Consider the following 20,398-nt stretch of genomic DNA (forward strand, 5'->3'; position numbering starts at 1 on the left):
TAAAGCTATTAAGCTAACTTTAAGTCAAAACAAGTATTTAAATATTAATACTATACATTTATTTATTTAATATTTTTAATATTTTAATTTATTATTATTATTTTATTTTACAATATTATATTGGTTTTGCCACACATCAACATGAATCCGCCACGGGTGTACACGTGTTCCCAATCCCAAACTCCCTTCCCACCTCCCTGCCAACACCATCCCTCTGGGTCATCCGAGTGCACCAGCCCCAAGCATCCTGCACCCTGCATCGAACCTAGACTGGTGATTCATTTCTTATATGATATTATACATGTTTCAATGCCATTCTCCCAAATCATCCCACCCATGCCCTCTCCCACAGAGTCCAAAAGACTGTTCTATACATCTGTGTCTCTTTTGCTGTCTCGCATACAGGGTTATCATTACCATCTTTCTAAATTCTATATATATGCATTAGTATACTGTATTGGTGTTTTTCTTTCTGGCTTATTTCACTCTGTATAATCTGCTCCAGTTTCATCCACCTCATTAGAACTGATTCAAATGTATTCTTTTTAATGGTTGAGTAATACTCCATTGTGTATATTACCACAGCTTTCTTATCCATTCATCTGCTGATGGACATCTAGGTTGCTTCCATGTCCTGGCTATTATAAACAGTGCTGTGATGAACACTGGGGTACACGTGTCTCTTTCAATTCTGGTTCCTTGGTGTGTATACCCAGCAGTGGGATTGCTGGGTCATATGGCAGTTCTATTTCCAGTTTTTTAAGGAATCTCCACACTGTTCTCCATAGTGGCTGTACTAGTTTGCATTCCCAACAACAGTGTAAGAGGGTTCCCTTTTCTCCACACCCTCTCCAGCAGCAAAACTAAGAATTTTTAGTTTTGGTCTTGCCACAGGGCATGAGGGATCCTACTTCCCTGACTAGGAATCAGACCTTCACCCCTGCAGTGGGAGTGTAGAGTCTTAACCACTGGATCCCCCAGGGAAGTCCCAGAATGTATTTTTAAAATTACTAAATCTTCACAGGGCTTCCCTGGCGGCTCAGTGGTAAAGAATCCACCTGCTAATGCAGGAGACACGAGTTCAGTCCCTAGGTTGGCAAGATCCCCTAGAGAATGAAATGGCAACCCATTCTGGTACTCTTGCCTGGGAAATCCCATGGACAGAGGAGCCTGGTATGCTGCAGTCCATGGGGTCACAAAGAGTCGGACACTACTTAACAACTAAACAACAACAACAAATCATCATTTATGATATATATATTCTAGTGAAAATAGTGACATAAAAAACATAAGATTCTAAGTTTATATATCTGAAACTGTGGGGAAAAAAACAATTAAGTTCCATGCCTGACTCAGAAGTAAGTGGAATTATAAATAAGATATCAGGTCATTGAATGCACAAGAAGCTTTTGATGGGTTATGTTAACACTGTCCGGTTTCTATATATTATCCTAATATCCTGAAGAATGGTCAGAATTCCTGAGTTTTGCACCCTTCTCTCTGATTCCTCTACAATCCCTTGTCACCGCCCTTCCCCCAATCTCCCAAACATTTCCAAAACCCTCCAAAACCCTCGACCTTTAGTTGTCGATTGACCACTTGACAGTCCAAGTGATTCCATAGGTCCTACCTGTTTGACCTGTCTGCAGTACGATACTGTTGACGGCTCATTCCATGTAAGACCACTTCCTCATTCTCTCATTCAACAAATGCTTATTTTCTGCTTATCTTAAACATGAGTGTAGATATCATAATTTTTTTCTCTCTCAAATATGATAGTGGTACTCCTGAACTGTTGTCTCTAGATTTTCTGCTTTGGATTTTTTCAAAACCGTAGTGGACCTGTACACATCTGTCAAATTCTTCTGCCAGTGGTTCATATCTGAAAGAGGACTGACCATGTTTAAAGGTATAGTGCATGAAAGCTATAAAGAAACTTGATTAGTGTCTTTAACTAAACTTCCAGCTACAACGTGCATACGCATTCCTAGTAGCTGTGTCAAGATAACCACTCCTGTTTTAAAAACTAACCTCTTTTCATAGAGCATTTTGCAGAAAACGGGTTGTTGTGTAGGGATGTTTACTAGCCTTACAATTTTAATTTCAAGATCTGTACATTTAGCTTTCATTTACTTAATTTCCTTATAAGAACATCAGCGACTTAAAGAAGTATCTGTTGTGCTTGGGAACCTCAAAAAAATGAGATGGAACCATGACAGAGGTAAATAAGGAGGAGCAGGCTGTCCAAGAATCATGTACAGTGGGCTAAATGCTTCATTTGCCCCCAATCCCACTAAAACCTAAGTCTCACTTATTCATTAATACTAGGTCCGTTGTTTATTTTGGGTGCGTGATGGATGTGTGATTCACCAGAGATTATTTACTCTGACCATATCCATTTATTAAACTGGAGCAGACTGGCGCTGCCTCTGAGTTTTTGTAACATCTCAGAAGCTAAACTGAACATAAAGTAAGAGAACTTTGAGTTTCTTACACTTGAGTACCACACAAGAAGACACTTGTGTGGGAGTGTGGTGAGGGGCGGGGCGGGGGAGTGGATCCATAAAGAAAAATGTATGAACAGCCTCAAGTAGAACAATGGAAGAAGTTAAAAGAAGGGAGGCAATTCATCTATTGAAAGAAATCAATATATAATATAAATATCACAGCAGTTTTATATTGTTTGAGGATTAGCCTGTGCTACTTTGACACAAGGGAATACATCAGGGATAATTCCTAAAGCCCTTTTGGCCCTAGCACTGAGCTCTCATGCTAGGATATTTCAGCAAGTCACAGGCTATTTCCTGCTCAGACCACAGTGAGCAGTCCCTCCTCCCAGAGCACAAAGAGGGTCTTCTTGGAAGGAGCAGATTTGGGTGAGACTGGAGATGAAAACATCCTTCAGAAATAACCTCAGAAGGACATCAAGAAATGGCAAAAATTACCCAGTGTGGGCTTGGCACACCCAGCATTCTACTATGTTTATTTGTTCCAAACTAATTTTGGTTACTTGTTCCCTGTGATTTGAAAGGCCTGCCAGTCTTGAGCCATTCTTTCTAGTTATTGGAAGGCCCACTCTATGACCAGATGGAGTGGCTGGCTGACCCACAACAGCCCTTGAGAGGTGGCGTAGGGTTTGGAGGCCTTCAGTTTTTACAGAGAAAGAACGTGGTGTGTTTGGGCCTAAGGCTATGGCTTCTCAGACTCTTGTGTGATGATAGTTCTAATTGATTTTAGAGACCAATGGGATGATCTTCTTATGAATACCACTCTTGACCCTCATCTCATGTCTGGGAGAGGCTGAGGTGGCCTCAAAGGCTTCATTCTGAGAAAGATCTATGTTTTGTTTCTAAGGTAACAAGGTCATTTAGGGCAGAATAGGAGGTACTTTACATATGGAAACTATTAGTGACAGAAATGATGTATGAAACAGGGCAAGAATCACATTTTTCTTTGATTTCACACATGCTATTTTTTCCTTTTATTCTTTGGCCACCTTTTCTGCAGAGCCTTTGATGAAGAAACCCACCCACTGGAGCAACAGAACGGGATTGTCATTCATGAGAGAGACTATTCATAATTTTACATTCATAGACAGGCCTCGTCTAGAAACTCCCATGGAATATTTGCAATGTTACAAGTCCAGAGGTTTCTATTTTAAGGTCTCATAGGAGACAAAATATTTGAAGACGCACATTACTGCCTTCTTTTTCCCATGAGAGTCCTCTCCTTCTTTCCTTGCATTTTCAGATGAACATTATAACCAAGTAGACTATAACTCAACAGACTATTGTGGTGTGGTGGTTTAGTCACCAAGTCATGTCCGACTGTAGCCCGCCAGGCTCCTCTGTCCATGGGATTTTTCAGGCAAGTATACTGGAGTGGGTTGCCATTTCCGGCTCCAGGGGATCTTCCCGACCCAGGGGTCAAACCCAGGTCACCTGGACTGCAGGCAGATTCTTTACTGACTGAGCTACTAGGGAAGCCCCAACAGAGGATTGTTTCTAGCCAGAGTATGCTAGAAGGGGAGACATGCAGTTTCCATGCTGTCCAAAAGAAAGATTTATCTCAGGTTGGCTATCTAGGAAATTCAGCAGTTTTCCTAAGGAGATATAATAAATATAAAATATGGGGGTAAAGAGCAGATTGACTGGGTTGCTATCCTGGTTCTGTCCCTTCATTGCTGTGCAGGCTTGAATTCACTGCTTACTCTCTGTGCCATAGTAGCCCTACTCTGTACTATAGGGGTAAGACTAGGTCATGCCTCAGAAGGTGGTGTTAAATGGATATTTAGAACGGCATCTGCACATAGTAAATATATACTCCATAATGCTATAATTATAGAAACTTCACAGTAATGGTCATCCCTGTGTCCACTGGAAGATACAGATTTACTGCATTTTAGAGATTTTGTGGGGGCACAAATTGCAATAGCAATTTCATAAAACCATTTTGTAATAAAATGGTAATGAATGAAAAGAAATGTCACTATAAACCTTTGTTTCCAAATTGGGGAAAACATAGTTTATCAAGTTTTTAAGATTTAGAAGTACATTCTGGGATGCAAGATGAAATCACTCCCTGAAATCTGACTTTTAAGGCAAGAATAAATGTATAAAACCTAAGACAGTTAATGAATATGCATGCATCTCTGGTTGGCAGATCGAAAGAGGAGTACAAATTACTAATAGTCTCCAAGTAATAGTCAAGAAACCATTATATCTGTGACCCTAAGCCAAAAATATAACTAGGAGAAAAACGAGAAACTCACTCCCATCTCTCTGTCTTCCAACAACCCTCAGTGTTCTCTAGATATTGACATCTTTTCAATTGGCAGTGAAGTTTGTGATTTTAAACCTGTGATAATTTTACATTAAATGTCTTCACCACAGTTTTTTTTGGGGGGGGGAAAGGACATTTTTAAAAGAGGGGCTCTTGAAAAGTTGAAGTCCTCAGCTACTTTTGGAAAAATGACTCCTCTTATGGCAAAGTTGTGAAAGTCAAGAATGAAGTGTTATTATGTTAGAAAACTACAGCCTGCCTCAAAATAATTGACTCATTATATTTTCTTTCTAAGAATTAATGCCTTGTTAGAATTAAAAGCTAAATTCTGTGGAAATAAACTCATTTTAAAAGAAAACTCTAAGTAGTAATTGTATGAGACATGAAGAGACATGATCAAGCAATCACGTTCTTACATGAGCTGCCATCAGCCATCTCCTGAAGCTGCATGTCCAGCTCCCAGCCCAGCATCTCCACAGATGCCCTGACTTCCAGACTTCATTTCTCATTTTCCAAAATGACAACTTTGGGCTGGTATGATTTCTAATATGCCTCGTGACTCAAAATATCTATAATTATATCACTGTTGCAAACTTCAAATCTGATACCCGATTTTAAGCCTCTTTTTCATGAACAGGTGAAAATTATCATCTTAGGTGACTATAGAATCCAAGAAATAATTATGGATGTCAAAAAATATATATATTTTTTTTTCTGGCTGCAGGATTTTTACCTATGGCTAAAGCAATTTTGTAAAAAACGTCTACTCAGTATTCAAAAGAGCCATTTCTTTCCCTAATGGCACCCCACTCCAGTACTCTTGCCTGGCAAATCCCAGGGACGGGGGAGCCTGGTGGGCTGCCATCTATGGGGTCGCACAGAGTCGGACACGACTGAAGCGACTTAGCAGCAGCAGCAAGGACTGGAAAAGACAGTTTCCCCAGAGGAAGCTTAAGCACATACCTGCTGAGAAGCTCATTCTGTTTTAATTTGCCAATTAAAACTGCCCTGGGAAATCACACATTGTCATTATCTCATTAAAAATGCTATGTGTGTCCTTCCCTTACCTCTCTCTGAAAAAAGAACATTCAAATAGCCCACCGGCTCCCCACAACTTAAATTTAAAGCACCCTTAAAAGACTGGCTTTACCTAGGGTCCTCTGGGGACAGCATCGTCTCCTCTTATTACTACCATAAATTCTATGGAACTCCAATCACTAACTCAAAATGTTTACTGGGTATTTACTGTATCTGAAATTTTCTAAGCATTTAGAAGAGTTAAAAAAGGCGCTAAAACACCTGTTTTCTGCAAATTAATGGTAACTCTCATTGGAAAACAGGATCTTATAAACTGGTCTTTTAAAGATCCCTTCTATCTCATCTTTTGGTTCTGTCTGACTTATTCAACTGCACCCTGGCTGTCTTGCCTGATTATCTGTGGAATGACATTACAAGGCTGATACTGAGAGTTGAGATTGAAAGTGTTAGTTGCTCAGCCATGTCCGACTCTTTGCAACCCCATGGAGCCCACCAGGCTCCTCTGTCCATGAAGGAGTGGGTAGTCATTCCCTTCAATCCCAACCCAGGGATTAAACCCTGGTCTCCTACACTGCAGGCAGATTCTTTACTATCTGAGCCACAGGGTTACACTCTTTCAATTAAAAAGCTTAATTTTTGTCAATATGAAAGTTATAAATCCCTTTCACTTATCAATTGTATACTGAGCTGACATTACCTGTGGGCAATAGAGTGATTTCAGTTGTGTTATTTATTACTGCTTTTCAATTTCTAGTGAGTCACAAAATGACTAACTCACAGGAGTAAGACGGAAACTCTGCAGAAATTCTGGATAATGGTTACATTTAATAATGCCCCTTTGAGTAATATAATAATAATAAATGAAAAACTATGATACTAGCTTCCTACATAGACTTAAACATGATTCTGTGTGTGACACCTGGAGATTATTACGTTTTCCCAAAGATTCATCCCCAAAGAATCCACGGACTCCTGCTTAATAAAAACATGTATCACCATAGGTCAATAGGGGAAAGGCACTCTGCCTGTCTATAACTGGTGAGTATGATTACCTTATTGCCTTGAAATCCCTTCGGGCCTGGATCCCCAGGAGGTCCAGCAATGCCCTGCTCCAGGATGAAAACAAAGAATTAGTTCTGCGTACAAAAGGCCAATGAGGAATGAATCATTCATAAGGGTCCCTAGAGATCCTGGAGTTGGAAGTCAAGACTGTCTGACTCAGAGTTAAGTGAAGGTTACACACATGGAGAAATGGGATGAGACAAAATTCCCTGTGTCAAACACACAGCTTCTAAAATAGTACCTAAAGCTGGGAGCGAATATTTATTGATGAGCTGTTTATTTCCTAAACCTGTGCTTCCACCATTATTCCTGTGCAGGACCACTTTCTGGAAAGATTTTGATTAAACAGCTTTTAAAAATATGTATTAATATCTAAGGCATATAACTGAAAATTGGAGTGTCCAATGACCCTTTGATAATAATCAGTTACTGCCCTGCCCTGACACAATTCCAGACCAGAACAAAGAAGATGATGGTTGACAAGATGCCATCTAGGAAATTGGGGTAAAGGTATAATTTTCAGCAGACTTTTTGAAATGCTGAAATTAGCACTTCACGCATACACACACTCCTCCCAGTACAAGTTTAGACAAGGCAAGTCCCCAGACTGGAAAAAACTGATTCAAATCATCTTCCGGAAGAATCATTGCATGTTATTGAGCAGTGACTACTTATGATGGAACAATACAAATGCTGTAATTTAGATAAAATGCATAGCTTTCCCAGCAGCAGTGCAAACATAGGTACATTTTGTTTTCAATTGCTTTGACATTATGCTTTTATCTTCCTAGACTCTATTTTTTTTTCCTAACTTTTACTCTTTAGCTACTCTCTAAGTAGACTCACCTGCTGGTAACTATCTTGAGGGAGCCTGGATTCGTTATTCAAAATATTAGAGCATCAGTTTTCAAGCTTTGTTTCACACTGTAATTACCTGGGAATCTTCTGACTGAATTGGTAGAGGGTACAAGTGGGCAAAGGGATTTAAAAAGCTTCCTAGATGATTCTAATACAGACTTAGATTTGGTTTTCACTCCCTTACCTGAATTCCTCTGGGTCCCTTTGGTCCATTTGGCCCTGGGGATCCCTGTGAAATAAAATTAGTAGTAAGATACTCTAAATATCGATTTAGTTTGCAGTGATCTTAGGTGGCACAGAAGGGACTTTATTCTCAGTAATGGCCAGTCTTCCCAGCTCATCCAAACATCAGATTCATTGTTAACAAAATGACCCTTATTAACAAGCCACCTTGGGTTCCAACTTTTCTTTAGTAAGAAAATCCATGAAACTACAATTTTTGATTAATTCTTTGCCTATATATATTTGACATTTTGATCAGAATTTTAAAAATGTATTTCTTAAGAATTCTTAGAAAGCAGTATACTTTGTGGAATACTGTATTCTTCCAACAAAGTAATATCAGTTAAATTAAGTGAGTTTCCACAATGTATACATCACTCTTTTCCCTATCTTCAGGACATGGAACTTGGCAAAACACAGGTTATACTCAATACTCTTCTAACAAAATATTTCAATATGTCTGTTAACTAGGAAGCCCTTTAAAGTTTCTTTTTATAAGAGTATAATCTAGTCTCTCTTTTCTCAAATTTCTACTTTTTTTATTACCAAAATGTAACCTATTTATAATATTTATACTGTGACAATTATAGAAAAAACTAAATTAATGGACAACAATCACACAGAGGCAACTGCTGTTAACATTTTAGGCATATTTTCATGCAATATTGTTCCCAGTAGATTTTTTTCTTTAAATAATTTGATCAAAATGTATATCCAATTTTATGTCCTACTTATCTGGTCTTCCATTTGATCAAAAATATTTTGCATGTCATTAAAAACTCTTAGTACATGGAATAATATGTAAGAATGAGAATCTATCATAATTATAATTACTCATTTCCCTAGTTTTGACGTTTAAGTTGTTTGCTATGATTTCTATTGTTAGCGATATTATAGTGAATATCTGTGTGTATAAATCTTTGTTCAACTTCTTATTGATCCCTAAGGATAATTTCCTAGAAGATGATGATTGGCAAAGAGCCTGTCAGCACATTTAAGGCTCTCTCTCACTCTCTCTTGTCTCTCTTATCCTTCCATATGGAAAGATAAAGGAACATCTCCTCCATAAATGTGCTCCGATCTCCATTCTCACTACCTAAGCAGAGAGAATACATCTTCATTTTTTTTTGAACCCCCATCAATACTGAGTATTATGTATTGCTTTATATTTTTAATATTTTATTGCTAAAATACTTTAATGTTTTAAATTTTACTTCTCTGACTGCTTATATGTTCATTTATTATCCATTTATATTTTCTGTTTTATGTATTTTCCTGTTCTTTGTACATTTTACATGTAAACTTACCTGAACTCATCATGTCAAGGACACTACATTTCTTTGACTTTAGACATGCCTTTTTTCAGATTTTTACATCTCTGATATCGGAATACATTACACAATCAACCCCATCTTACATTTATAATGGTCAGTTCTTTTCTTTCTTTCTAGCACTGAAAATAATAGGGCACTTAGCAATCCCTGGCATCTTAGTCAATGAGCTACTTTAAATCTTTGTCAGCCATTTTTATTTCACAGTTTTTCCAGTTATTGTTTGACTTTCATTTCTGTTCTGTGTGTCCCTTCTTCAGTTGTTTTCAAGTCCATGTCCATCTCCCGTTTTCAATTATTCTCTGGGAAGAACCCATTCATTATCACACCTTTCGTTTTTCCCAGAGATAATTACCAAGCCTACATTTTTCAGAGTCACCTGTCCTTTAACTCTACAGTAGTTTAAAAGCGTTCAGAAAGTCTCAAGCTATTTAAAGCGTTTAGCTAACAGGCCAGGGTCACTATTTTCTCCTTTTCTTCTTACCTTCTGCCTCATTTTCTCTCCTGGACTCTTCCCATAATTAAAAGATGGACACTGAAACACTTTATTATGTTGGTGGCATGCTGTTAACAGTTAACAAAACTATCTACTTTCACTCTGTACTATTTTGGATCCTTTATCGTGTTTCAAATACACTCTCTGTGTATTTCTGGTCCATTAAGGAACTCCTTAACATTTTAATATGACTCCAGTTTACATATTTTATTCATATTTATTTTCTAATGAAAGGTAAATAACTACTCAGTTATCTGTGGTTGGCTGCATTTTCAGTTTCAAACCCCTATCTATGTCTAGTTCTTCCCTATTATTGACAAGTAGCTCATTAACGTATTTCATAGAGTTCTTCATTCTGTTTTGGAAGGTGCTTGTTCTCAGGGTTTAATTTACATCTGGAAAACTATTCCGCTTTGATCCAGTTGGATCTTAAACTGACTTTGCCAGTTAAGTTACTCTTTCACCATTAACATTTAGTGGGCCTGGTCCCAAAGGTTAGGGGGCTGCAGAAGCGTGTGAGGGCTCCATTAACTAAAGTTAGGGGTGGCTTTGTTTTCGGCTTCATGTTTCACGGATGTGAAAATTAAACGGTGACTCTCTAATTCCAGTAGTGAGAGCAACATTATGCTTCCCAGGATTTCCTCTTAAGGAAACTCAGCCCCAAAGAGATCACAGCTGTTAGCATTTTAAAAAGCATGTTCCTTACTTTGTCACCCTTTATGCCGGGTTTACCACATTCTCCACGTTCACCCTGAAAAATAAATACACAAGATAAAGAAGACGGTCATTCAGTGTTAGGATTCTTTTTATAAGATTCCCAGCAGAATCTTATGACATTAGCAGTCTGATGAATTAAACACAATTTTATCCTCAATACTGTGGGTTGTTTGCACATGGAACTCTGAAAAATTTTATCCTTGAGTCATTCCTAACTTAACAGAATCAAATTAGTAATACCACCTAATGAGGCTTCCCATTTTTGAGACATGGATGAAATTAAGAGGGAAGAAACTAAGGCTTAATAAGCATCTACGATATATTATATGCCCTTCGCGTATATGTGATTTAATTGAATCCACATTACAGCCCAGTGAGATCAGTTTTGCCATTCCTTTTTTTTTTTTTTTTTTGCAGTTTGGTCCTTAGATGTCTTTTTTTATTGACATATAGTAGACTTGCAATATTAGATTAGTTTCAAGTGTACAAGATAGTGACTCAACATTTTTATAGATTACACACCATCCAAAGTTATTCTAAAATATTGACTATATTCCCTGTGCTGGATATTACATCCATGTGACTTATTTATTTTATAACTGGCAGTTTGTACCTCCTAATCCCCTTCACTTTCATCTTATTTTATACATGAGGAAACTGAAGCTCAATAAGATAACTTCACTCCATCATTGAGCTAGTAAAGAGCAGTCAAGGTCTGAAACCAGATCTACTCAGAGTCAGAGACCTTGTTCTTTCCACAACACCGCATGCTCTGGCCTGAGCACCAACTTTGATCAGTTAGTAGCGTTTGCCTAGAAATCCGTGAGGAAAAGGTTCTAAGAGCATGTTCTGACTTGACAGAGAAGGGAGCCACGATGAATGAGCAAGGTCTGCAGTGAGAGAGAGGGTCAGGCGTGGCGGCAAGCGTGCTGTGTATTTTCCATCACCTCAGCCTATGGTCCTGCCTCTCCTGGAATATTAATGGGGAAAAAATTAACATTTAAATGATGCTTTACTGTTTATTATTAGTGTTATTTTATAGACATTATCTCAGTTAATCTGACATCGATGTAAATCATTTAAGTCACTGATGTAAATCTTTAATCATTTAATAATGTAAATCACGTCTGAGGTAGATAGTATTAGCTCAGTCTCACAGAATGAAAATTTGTGATTTAAATGTGACTTGCTCAGATAGAATGAGAACTGGGGCCTCTGAATACTAATCCATTTTATCAGACTTCTAAGACTTTTAATAATTAGAATTTCAAAGTAACAAAGTCAATTAGAAAAACAACTAAAGTTCGAATTTTCAAAGTGTGTTCACATATATATTTGTTTGTTCTGAGCCTCCAAGCAATTCATATTTTTAAGAGAAGGCAGTTCTGTTGGGGAGGGTAGATGATTTACATCAATGTCCATGCCAGCCAGTGACTCTTAATCCAGTGCCGTCACTATGAGTTTCTATTTCTGCTGCTGTTTTATTATCTCTGTGCTGCTCTAGACCGTGCGTCTTGAACCACTAATACACAATGACGTAAGTAACTTATGCTAGCACGAACGTCACTGCCCTGCTTCCTTCATTAAGGAAATCTTGCTATGAAAAATGTCAGCTAAGCTAAACAGGACGTTCAATGATACAGTGGATTTATACTCTGCTGCAAGCTTCAGCTCCACACAAAATAGCAACAGTTTGCAGACTGACAGCCAACCTGCCGACCACACTTTGCTCTAAGAAGGGAAATGATCATTGTGACCACCAATTATGGATGCAGAGTGTGTGCCAAAACGTCTTGATGTTATTGCTGATCCCCACAACAGCCTTGCAAGGCATATATGTCTCCATTCATCACAAGGAAAATGAGGCTCAGACCGATTAAGCAGCTTGTTCATGACCACAATCTTGAGTCTGTTAGACGCCAAGTCTGTGTTCTTCCTTAACCACCCGGAGCTGAACAGGGCATGGTCTGCAAGTTACTCTTCACTAACCTGACATTCTGCCTGGGGCCCTGCCTGGGATATTGCTGGCATCTGCAGCAGGCAAGAGGGAGGTACAATTTTTAGATCCAACTATGCCTCTATTCAGAAGCAATCTGTCCTCCCTCCCCATCATATTGTGAGTCAGCCTGACCCAGGAAAAACTGAGCTTTCCCTGAAAACAAGCTGAACCTTTATTTCTCAATGCAAATGGAAAATCACTCTTGAAGAATCAATTAGAAAGCAATTAATTTATTGTTGTGGAGTAAAATGAATGGAAATAAATATGAGTGGAAATAAAATGAGCCAACCACCAAAATATAAAACAGAAAAGTACTGTAAATATGCTCCAAATTCTTTTGGCTAAAAACTCACTTTCCATTTGTCCAGACAGATTTGTTAGCTATAGGGTCCTGAGAGGCAGCATTGGTTTGAGGGTGATTGCCGTCAATGAAAATGCTGTACTCGTGTTATTTGCCTCTGCAAAGGCATTTTCTTCTTTGGTGGGCTCAGTAATCCCTGTGGAATGGTCACAGTTACAAAGTTCCTGAGAGCAAGCACTTCAGAAAACTCTGAACAGATTAGCTCTGTTCCCAGCCTCCAATTTCTGATGCCACTTCTGGTGAAATTCTGGCTTGAATGTGGATAGTTCAGGGTCCTTTCACTCTGATATCTTGTGTTTTCCAAACAAGGGCCCCTCCAGTAAACTTATTATTCTCCAGAAGTTTAAGTGAATCTCTTAAATATATATATACAGAGAGTTTCCTGGTGTTGATAATTAACATATTGTATAAATCAAAATGGCACCATGGAGAATTTTCTTCGGCTCTATGTATTTGGGACAATTTAGATAGTGTTGCTCACTCAGTCATATCTGACTCTTTCTGACCCCATGAACTGTCACCTGCCAGGTTCCTCTGTCCTTGGGATTCTCCAGGCGAGAATACTGGAGTGGGTTGCCAGTTCCTCTTCCAGGGGCTCTTCCCAACCTAGGTATCCAACCCACATTTCTTGCACCTCCTGCATTGGCAGACAGGTTCTTTATCATCTGAGCCACCAGGGAAGCCCATTTAGCACAATTATTTACAATCATGAAACTTTCTTAACTTTCCCATACTTTCATCTGTTCCCTGTCTCTTTATAATAGAACCATATATTTATAGACCAGCTAATAATTTACAGTACATTTTCACATCCATTATTCTATCTCACTTTCCAACCACCCTGTAAATTGTTTGTTTAGTCATAAGCCATGCCTGACTCTTTTGAGACCCCATGGACTGTAGCCGACCAGACTCCTCTGTCCATGGGATTTCCCAGGCAATAATAGTGGAGCGGCTTGCCATGTCCTTCTCCAGGAGTTCTTCCTGACTCAGGAATTGAACCCACATCCCCTGCATTGGCAGGTGGATTTTTTTTTACCACTGAACCACGGAGAAAGCCTGATAAATTAAGGAGGCCTGCATTGATCCAGTTCTATACAGATGAAAAAACAGACATTCTAAGATATTGAGTTGTCCATGTTCTTATGGCCAAGTACAGAATCATGGCATTTCTTGCACTCTTCCCCTTTAAGACCTAACATTTCCAGTTTAGGAATATATTTATTTGCTTGTATGTAGGTTTAACTCTAATGTTTACAAGAGCCCTGGGGCAAGAGTGCAAGCAGAGGCCCACATACCATATATCTAAGTAGCTGAAAGTTACAAGTCAAGCTAATAAACTAGTACTGTTCTAACTTCCTTTCTTGACAAATGAACCTACAAAAGGAGTAAAAAGTTAAAGGAGTTTTGGAATTCCTCAGAGGTCCTGTGGCGGACCTTTGCAACCGACCTACAGCCCAGCTCCCACCTCACTTCCCATCTCCAGCTCCTTCCACAGCAAAAGAAGCTATGGGTGTGTGTCTGTGAAGGTGCCCCAAGCAGCATAACAAAGCCCCCTCCATGGCACCTCCTGCCCCAGCAAAGCTTCCATTTGGTTTCCCTCAGGGCTAGGAAGACGATGGACATGGGAAAGAGGTTTGTGTGAGCCTTTGACGCGGGCTCAGGCCATTTGGCAGGGGCTTCTAGGGTGTTAGTACCCAAAGGATGATCCGGGAGAAGGGGCCATGGGCCTCTCACCCTGCAGACTCCTGGCTCCATCATGAGTGAGGAGGTCGGAGGGGACCCAGAACAGGACCCTGTAACGCAAGCCTTGGACTTCCCTGGTGACTCAGATGGTCAAGAACCTACCTGCAATGTGGGCAACCCAGGTTCAATCCTTGGATCGGCAAGATCCCCTGGCTACAGAACATCCCCTGGCTACCCACTCTAGTATCCTTGCCTGGAGAATTCCTTGAACAAAGGAGCCTGCTGGGCAATAGTCATGGGGTCGCAGAGAGTCAGACACGACTGAGCAACTAACACTTTTACTTGCCCAGGTCTGAGGGTTTTAGGACAGAATGAATGATAGCGACATGTTCTGATTTTAAATAGCTTATCTGACCATAGAGAGCAGATAATAATAGCAGCATAAACTTAGGAATGAACAACTGAACACTCTCAAAGATTCCTGAACTCCAGTCTAACACATTATTTCTTTTGAATCAGTTTGATGTCATAATTTGTAATTTTCAAATAATCATAAAATAACAACTCATAACCTTTGTTTGTCAAATTCACTTCTCCTGCAAGTTCTACCTAGATGATTGACTAAATGAAATAAGTAGTTCTTTACTGCTTAAGCAGGATGACCCATCCTCTTTCCCCCAGTAGACGGTCTTATGTCTACATTTCATGGGAAGCTAAGTGCCAGGGGACTAGCCTAATTGCAGTATTGCTGTATTCTTTTGTATATAGAAACTTTTGGGCTGGATCCTTGTGATGCATGGCTATAAAAGTCAGGATTCTGTATTAAAAACAATTCATATTTGCAGGACTAAGAGAGACTAAATTCTGATCTCAGGAATCTTGGGTCACCTTCTATTCTTTATAGCACATACCCATATCTTAAGTTCTATTATTATTTTATGTTAACAGTTTAAAATGTACTTAGGAATTTGAGAATCCAGACTTCCAAAAATAAGGTAAAATAACTTTTATTAAGTATATAAACGGGCTTCCCTAGTAGCACAGACAGTATCTGCCTGCAATACAGGAGTCCTGGGTTCACTCCCTGGGTTTGGAAGATCCCCTGGAGAAGGAAATGGCAACCCACTCCAGTATTCTTGCCTGGAGAATCCCATGGATGGAGGAGCCTGGTGGGCTACAGTTCATGGAGTTACAAAGAGTCCAACATGACTAAGTGACTAACACATTTACATGAGTATATAAATAGTTACATTTCTATTTTTCTTTATAAAATTCTGTGTGTTGTTACCAACTTACCTTCTCACCCTTGTACCCAGGGATTCCCTAATTAAAAAAGAAAAGTAGAATACGATATTAGAAGGCATAGTTGGAGGAAGTATCTGATGTTTTTCATTTACAAAGTATAACAAAGCACATTTGTACAGTCTTGGAAAGTAAGACCATGTAAAGATAAGCTCGTTCACTTATCTTTGCTCTTAGAGAATGTGCATATAGTAGAGGGAAGAAAAGAACCCATGTTCCCTTTTATTATATTCTATTCTTAGTTCCACATATTTTTTTTTCAAACCCAATTTCTTACCCTTTGGCCCAAAGCTAAAGGAGAGACTATATACACTGAAACTCACTGTAGCAGTGACAACCTATAACACTCCTTTCAAAATTGTTATATTGACTTTTAAACTATGAACTCTCACAGCTGAGGATGTTCCATGGAGACTGTTAGAGAAAGTGGCTTTGAAAACGAGCTGAGAGAATGACCTTTAAAATGCCCGTAAATACTTATATCCATTCAGGTCCTCCTTTCAAATTCGGTCTCGAATATAGAGCATCAAGGAAATGAATGGTTCCTTTGTCAACCCTGGTAAGACAGTGACCTTTAAGTTACTATATTTTATCCCACGCTAAATAAGGGGCCGGCGATTCTGCAGCTCTTGTGTGTCACTCTTTGGAATGCTGCACAGCCTTCTCCCCTGTGTCACTGCCCACAGTCCTTTAAGTAGCACGATACTGAATTTTAACCTGATTGGGAAATTACCAGCTTTAAGCAACACCAAGTCTTTAACTGGATCGAGTGTCTTTTTCATACAACTATAGTTTCCAAGTGTAAAAATAGAATTGTAAGATATATTTCTAAGTGAGCTGGAGAAACCAGTGGAATAAACAAGAAGTGAGTGTAGTTACGTGTGAATCAGAGTACAAAATTTTGTTGTGTAGGACTTTTTTTACAAAAGATAAAAAGGAAAACTTTAGGAAACAAATAACACTTCTCTCCAAATGTGCAGTCACTGAGAAATTGAAGAGTGAAACTAGTGAAAAGAAGGAAATGTTACGGTACAATTTAATCCATGTTGGAAACACTTATCCACGTGAATGGTTTAAGGTTTAGTATAGTGCTTAAAGTTGAAGGCCATAGGTAAACTGGTGTTCTTTATAAAAACAATTCATGTTTTCAGCACTAAAAAAAAAGCTGGACTTCCTATCTCAGGAATCTTGGGTGATCTGCATTCCCTGTAACCCACCATCATATTTAAAATCCTGTCATTATTTTATGTTCAGAGATGTGAGATTATATTTAGGAAGGAGCCAATACAGTTTACAAAAATAAAGGAATGTTATTTTTTATAGCATAATTTTTTCCTGTTTTATTTTCTTGCTTGTTTGTTTGTTTGTTTTCTTTTTAGTTTTTTCCCTGAGATCTCTGGTTTTACTTACTAGTTTTAAAATACTCAGATTTAAGACAGTCAACAGTGTGCTCATTGGTCTCTGCAAAATTTGTTTCTGACTTTCCTATTTCTATTAACGGTACCATCATATTTCAAATCATACAGAAATCAGAAGTTTATAATCATCTTTTCTCTCTACTTACCCCTTCCATTCTTTTAATCCAACGAATTAAAATTCTCCAACAGCTTCCAGGGCACTTGGTTTCATACAGAGCTGCTTGTTTTTTGGTAATTACACCTATGTGTATAATCAATGTTGGTTTTTTTTTTTTGGCCACACCACAGGAACTTTTCTTGGCCAGGGATCGAACGCATGCCTCATGCAATGGAAGCACAGAGTCTCCACCACGGGACCTGCATGTAGGTCCCAGGGCCCTTAGTTACAAATCAAGGCCCATGCGATCCAGCCCCTGCCTACCTCCCAGCCTCATCTCCTACCCCCACTCTTCCTCAAGCTCTGGCTCTCTTCCCATTTCCTGGGCCCACCAAGCTTCTTCTGCCTTGGTGCCTTTGTACCTACTGCTCTTTCTGCCTAGGAGCCCATGTGACCTTGTTTTGTATTTTCATCACCAACTCAATGGACATGAGTTTGAGCACGCTGCAGGAGTTGGTGATGGACAGGGAGGCCTGGTGTGCTGCAGTCCATGCGGTCACAAAGAGTCAGACGTGACTAAGTGACTGAACGGAACCTTCTCACTGACTGGAATTCTTATTCACTGATTCACCTACTGATTGCCTCCTGCTGCGTGAACACTTCGTGAAACATGGTCTCTCTACCTTGCTCACCTCCATTTCCCCGGCACGCAATATAGGGCCCAGCACATAGCAAGTGCTCAGTAAATCCTGCTGACCAGCTGAGGCAGAGTGAGTCACCACATCCCTGCATTTCTGCACCTTTGTGGTTCTCACAGTGTTCCCCTCCTTTCTGTTTTGTCATCACCGTAGCTCAGTTCTGTCCAATATAACGTGAGCCACGTATGTCATTTTCAATTCCTTCATAGCCACTTAAAAAATGTAAGAATTAACAGGTGAAATTAATTTTTAATGATATGTTTTATGTCTCCTAACAGGTCAAAATTCTGTCATTTTAACACATGATCAATATTAAAAAATTATCAGTGAGATATTTTCTTTTTTTTTTTTTGATACTGAGTCATCTGCAGTCCATGGGGTTGCAAAGAGTCGGACACAACTGAGCAACTTCACTTCGTTTCACTTCATCAAAATCCAGTGTGCAGTCCGTTCCGCCAGCACGCTGCCCCTCCGGCCTGCCTGTCCTGACCGCCGGTTGAGCAGACGTGGCCAGAGGCTCACATTGGCCAGAGCAGCTCTGGCTAATTAATGTCCCTGTTACTTCTCATGCAGCCTGTAGCAACAGACCTCTTCAAAGTACACTCTCTGCTTATCCCCACTTCGGTTTTGCTTTCAGAGCCAGGCCCAATTAATCCAAAACCACAGCTCTGGGGCCATGCGCCTCATCTAAAATCTCAAGGGGAGTCCATCACCCAGCAAAGCCCAGCCTTCCAGGCATCAGGGGCCAGCCACTCGGCCCCTCAGGCTGTGTCTGCCAGCACTCCTCCCGAGGCCCCATTTCACGATTCCTCACTCTCTGTCCTCCCCCTGGTTGCTGCTCACAGCGCTCTCCAGCCGCAATGCCTGCCCCTCCACCTTCCAGTCCGTCTTGATCTGACCTGCCCCTTCACTCTTCACTCGTGAGGGCTCATCCCATAGAACCCACTCTGACAGCTCTAGTCTTCTCTGAATGCCCTTTATACATAATATTTGATGCATGAAATTTTTATACTGTTTTGACATTCTGCCTCATATTATAGCTGTTTTAGCTCTCCTCTGAGATAATGGATGTTCCTGAAAATAAGTACTTTGTCTTAATTTTATTTTCACTAACAGTATGCTTTATACATAGAACATACCTAAAATGAAGTCTTTCCTGAATGAATAACACAAATTTCTGAAGGAATTTCCATTGAGCTTATCAAGCTTTCTATCAGATTTTCCATGACATTGATTACAAACGCCAAGAGAAGTGTTTTTTAAGCCTCTGGGTCTGAGTCCTGGGCTTTTTCATCCAAGGGGATAAGCTGAGAGAGAAACATAATACAGCTTCCTTTTAAGTTCCTGTATACCTCTCTGCTATTTGCTACACCACTGCAGTTCTCCAGGAAAATGCAAAAGAAGAAATGTATTGCAATTATTTCTCAGTCGTTCAGTCTCTGACATCATCTAATTTTAGGTATGGTAAATCAACCAGAATGATCTCTTCTTTTGCCTGTAGAATTGGATTTACAAAACTATAGTTGAGATGATGTCATTCTTAGGCGCCCCAGATCTTTAAATTAATCTTTTTATTTTTTATAAAAAGCACAAGAAGCAGAGCAAAATATTTTTCTCACTTGAGCCTTTCACAAATCTCAACTTGAGCATCAAGGGGCGTCCTCACTCCTTTTGGACAGAGTATTTTCTCCTCACATTTCAGCTTCTGAGATCATAATCTGTCTGATTGCCTGTCTGAGCCGTCCAGAGCACAGGTAGACATAAATCATTTTTGCACTTGCACTGCAGGGGTCAAAATGATCCATTACCGAATCTTAGCATCCTGGGATTACTTTCTTAGGAAGGCATTTCAGTCAAGTACATACCCCTGGGCCTCTTTCTCCAGGTTCCCCTTTTTGAGCATCACCCTGTGACAAGAAAAATTCAGTCAAAATTCCACAGCCCTGCAGAGCAAGTGATTGCTCAATAAAATGCACTCCTCAGAATTCCCAGATTAATAGGTCAACCCGATGGGAAAAGTATCTTTGACCTTGACCACTGACTGACAATTCTCACCATGCAGTCTAAGGACGAAGCCAGCAGTTCAGATAGCCTTTGCCCTTTGAAGTGAAGCCAGATGTATAGGGTGCAGAATACAGGTATGTTTTCACAGCTCAGGCCGAGACTTGCGTGCTAGTTTAACAACACGGCCGTTGTTCTCAAATAGACCATTGTGGCCTCTCTCAGAGCCAGCCACTCTGGCTTTTCTCCAAGGGGCTTTGGAATGTTTTCCAAAATGTCCTTAAGAGTGATTGCTTGATTTCAGCAAGACTTAGGAAAATATATTATGTG

General features: G+C 39.6%; 1 protein-coding gene across 2 annotated transcripts in view; it reads right to left on the reverse strand.

Moving 5' to 3' along the window:
* Nucleotides 1-20,398, reverse strand: part of COL28A1 (collagen type XXVIII alpha 1 chain) — a 182,395-nt gene that overhangs the window by 144,678 nt on the left and 17,319 nt on the right. For both annotated transcript variants that reach the window (XM_042248398.2, XM_027968477.3), the window contains exons 7-11: nucleotides 19,933-19,974; nucleotides 15,849-15,875; nucleotides 10,496-10,540; nucleotides 7,925-7,969; nucleotides 6,873-6,926 (exon numbers count right to left, since the gene is read on the reverse strand). In XM_042248398.2, the coding sequence (XP_042104332.1) occupies nucleotides 6,873-6,926; nucleotides 7,925-7,969; nucleotides 10,496-10,540; nucleotides 15,849-15,875; nucleotides 19,933-19,974 (213 nt within the window). The remainder of the gene's footprint in view (nucleotides 1-6,872; nucleotides 6,927-7,924; nucleotides 7,970-10,495; nucleotides 10,541-15,848; nucleotides 15,876-19,932; nucleotides 19,975-20,398) is intronic.

This window comes from Ovis aries, chromosome 4 (genome assembly GCF_016772045.2).
Source record: "Ovis aries strain OAR_USU_Benz2616 breed Rambouillet chromosome 4, ARS-UI_Ramb_v3.0, whole genome shotgun sequence".
Classification (NCBI taxonomy): Eukaryota; Metazoa; Chordata; class Mammalia; order Artiodactyla; family Bovidae; genus Ovis; species Ovis aries.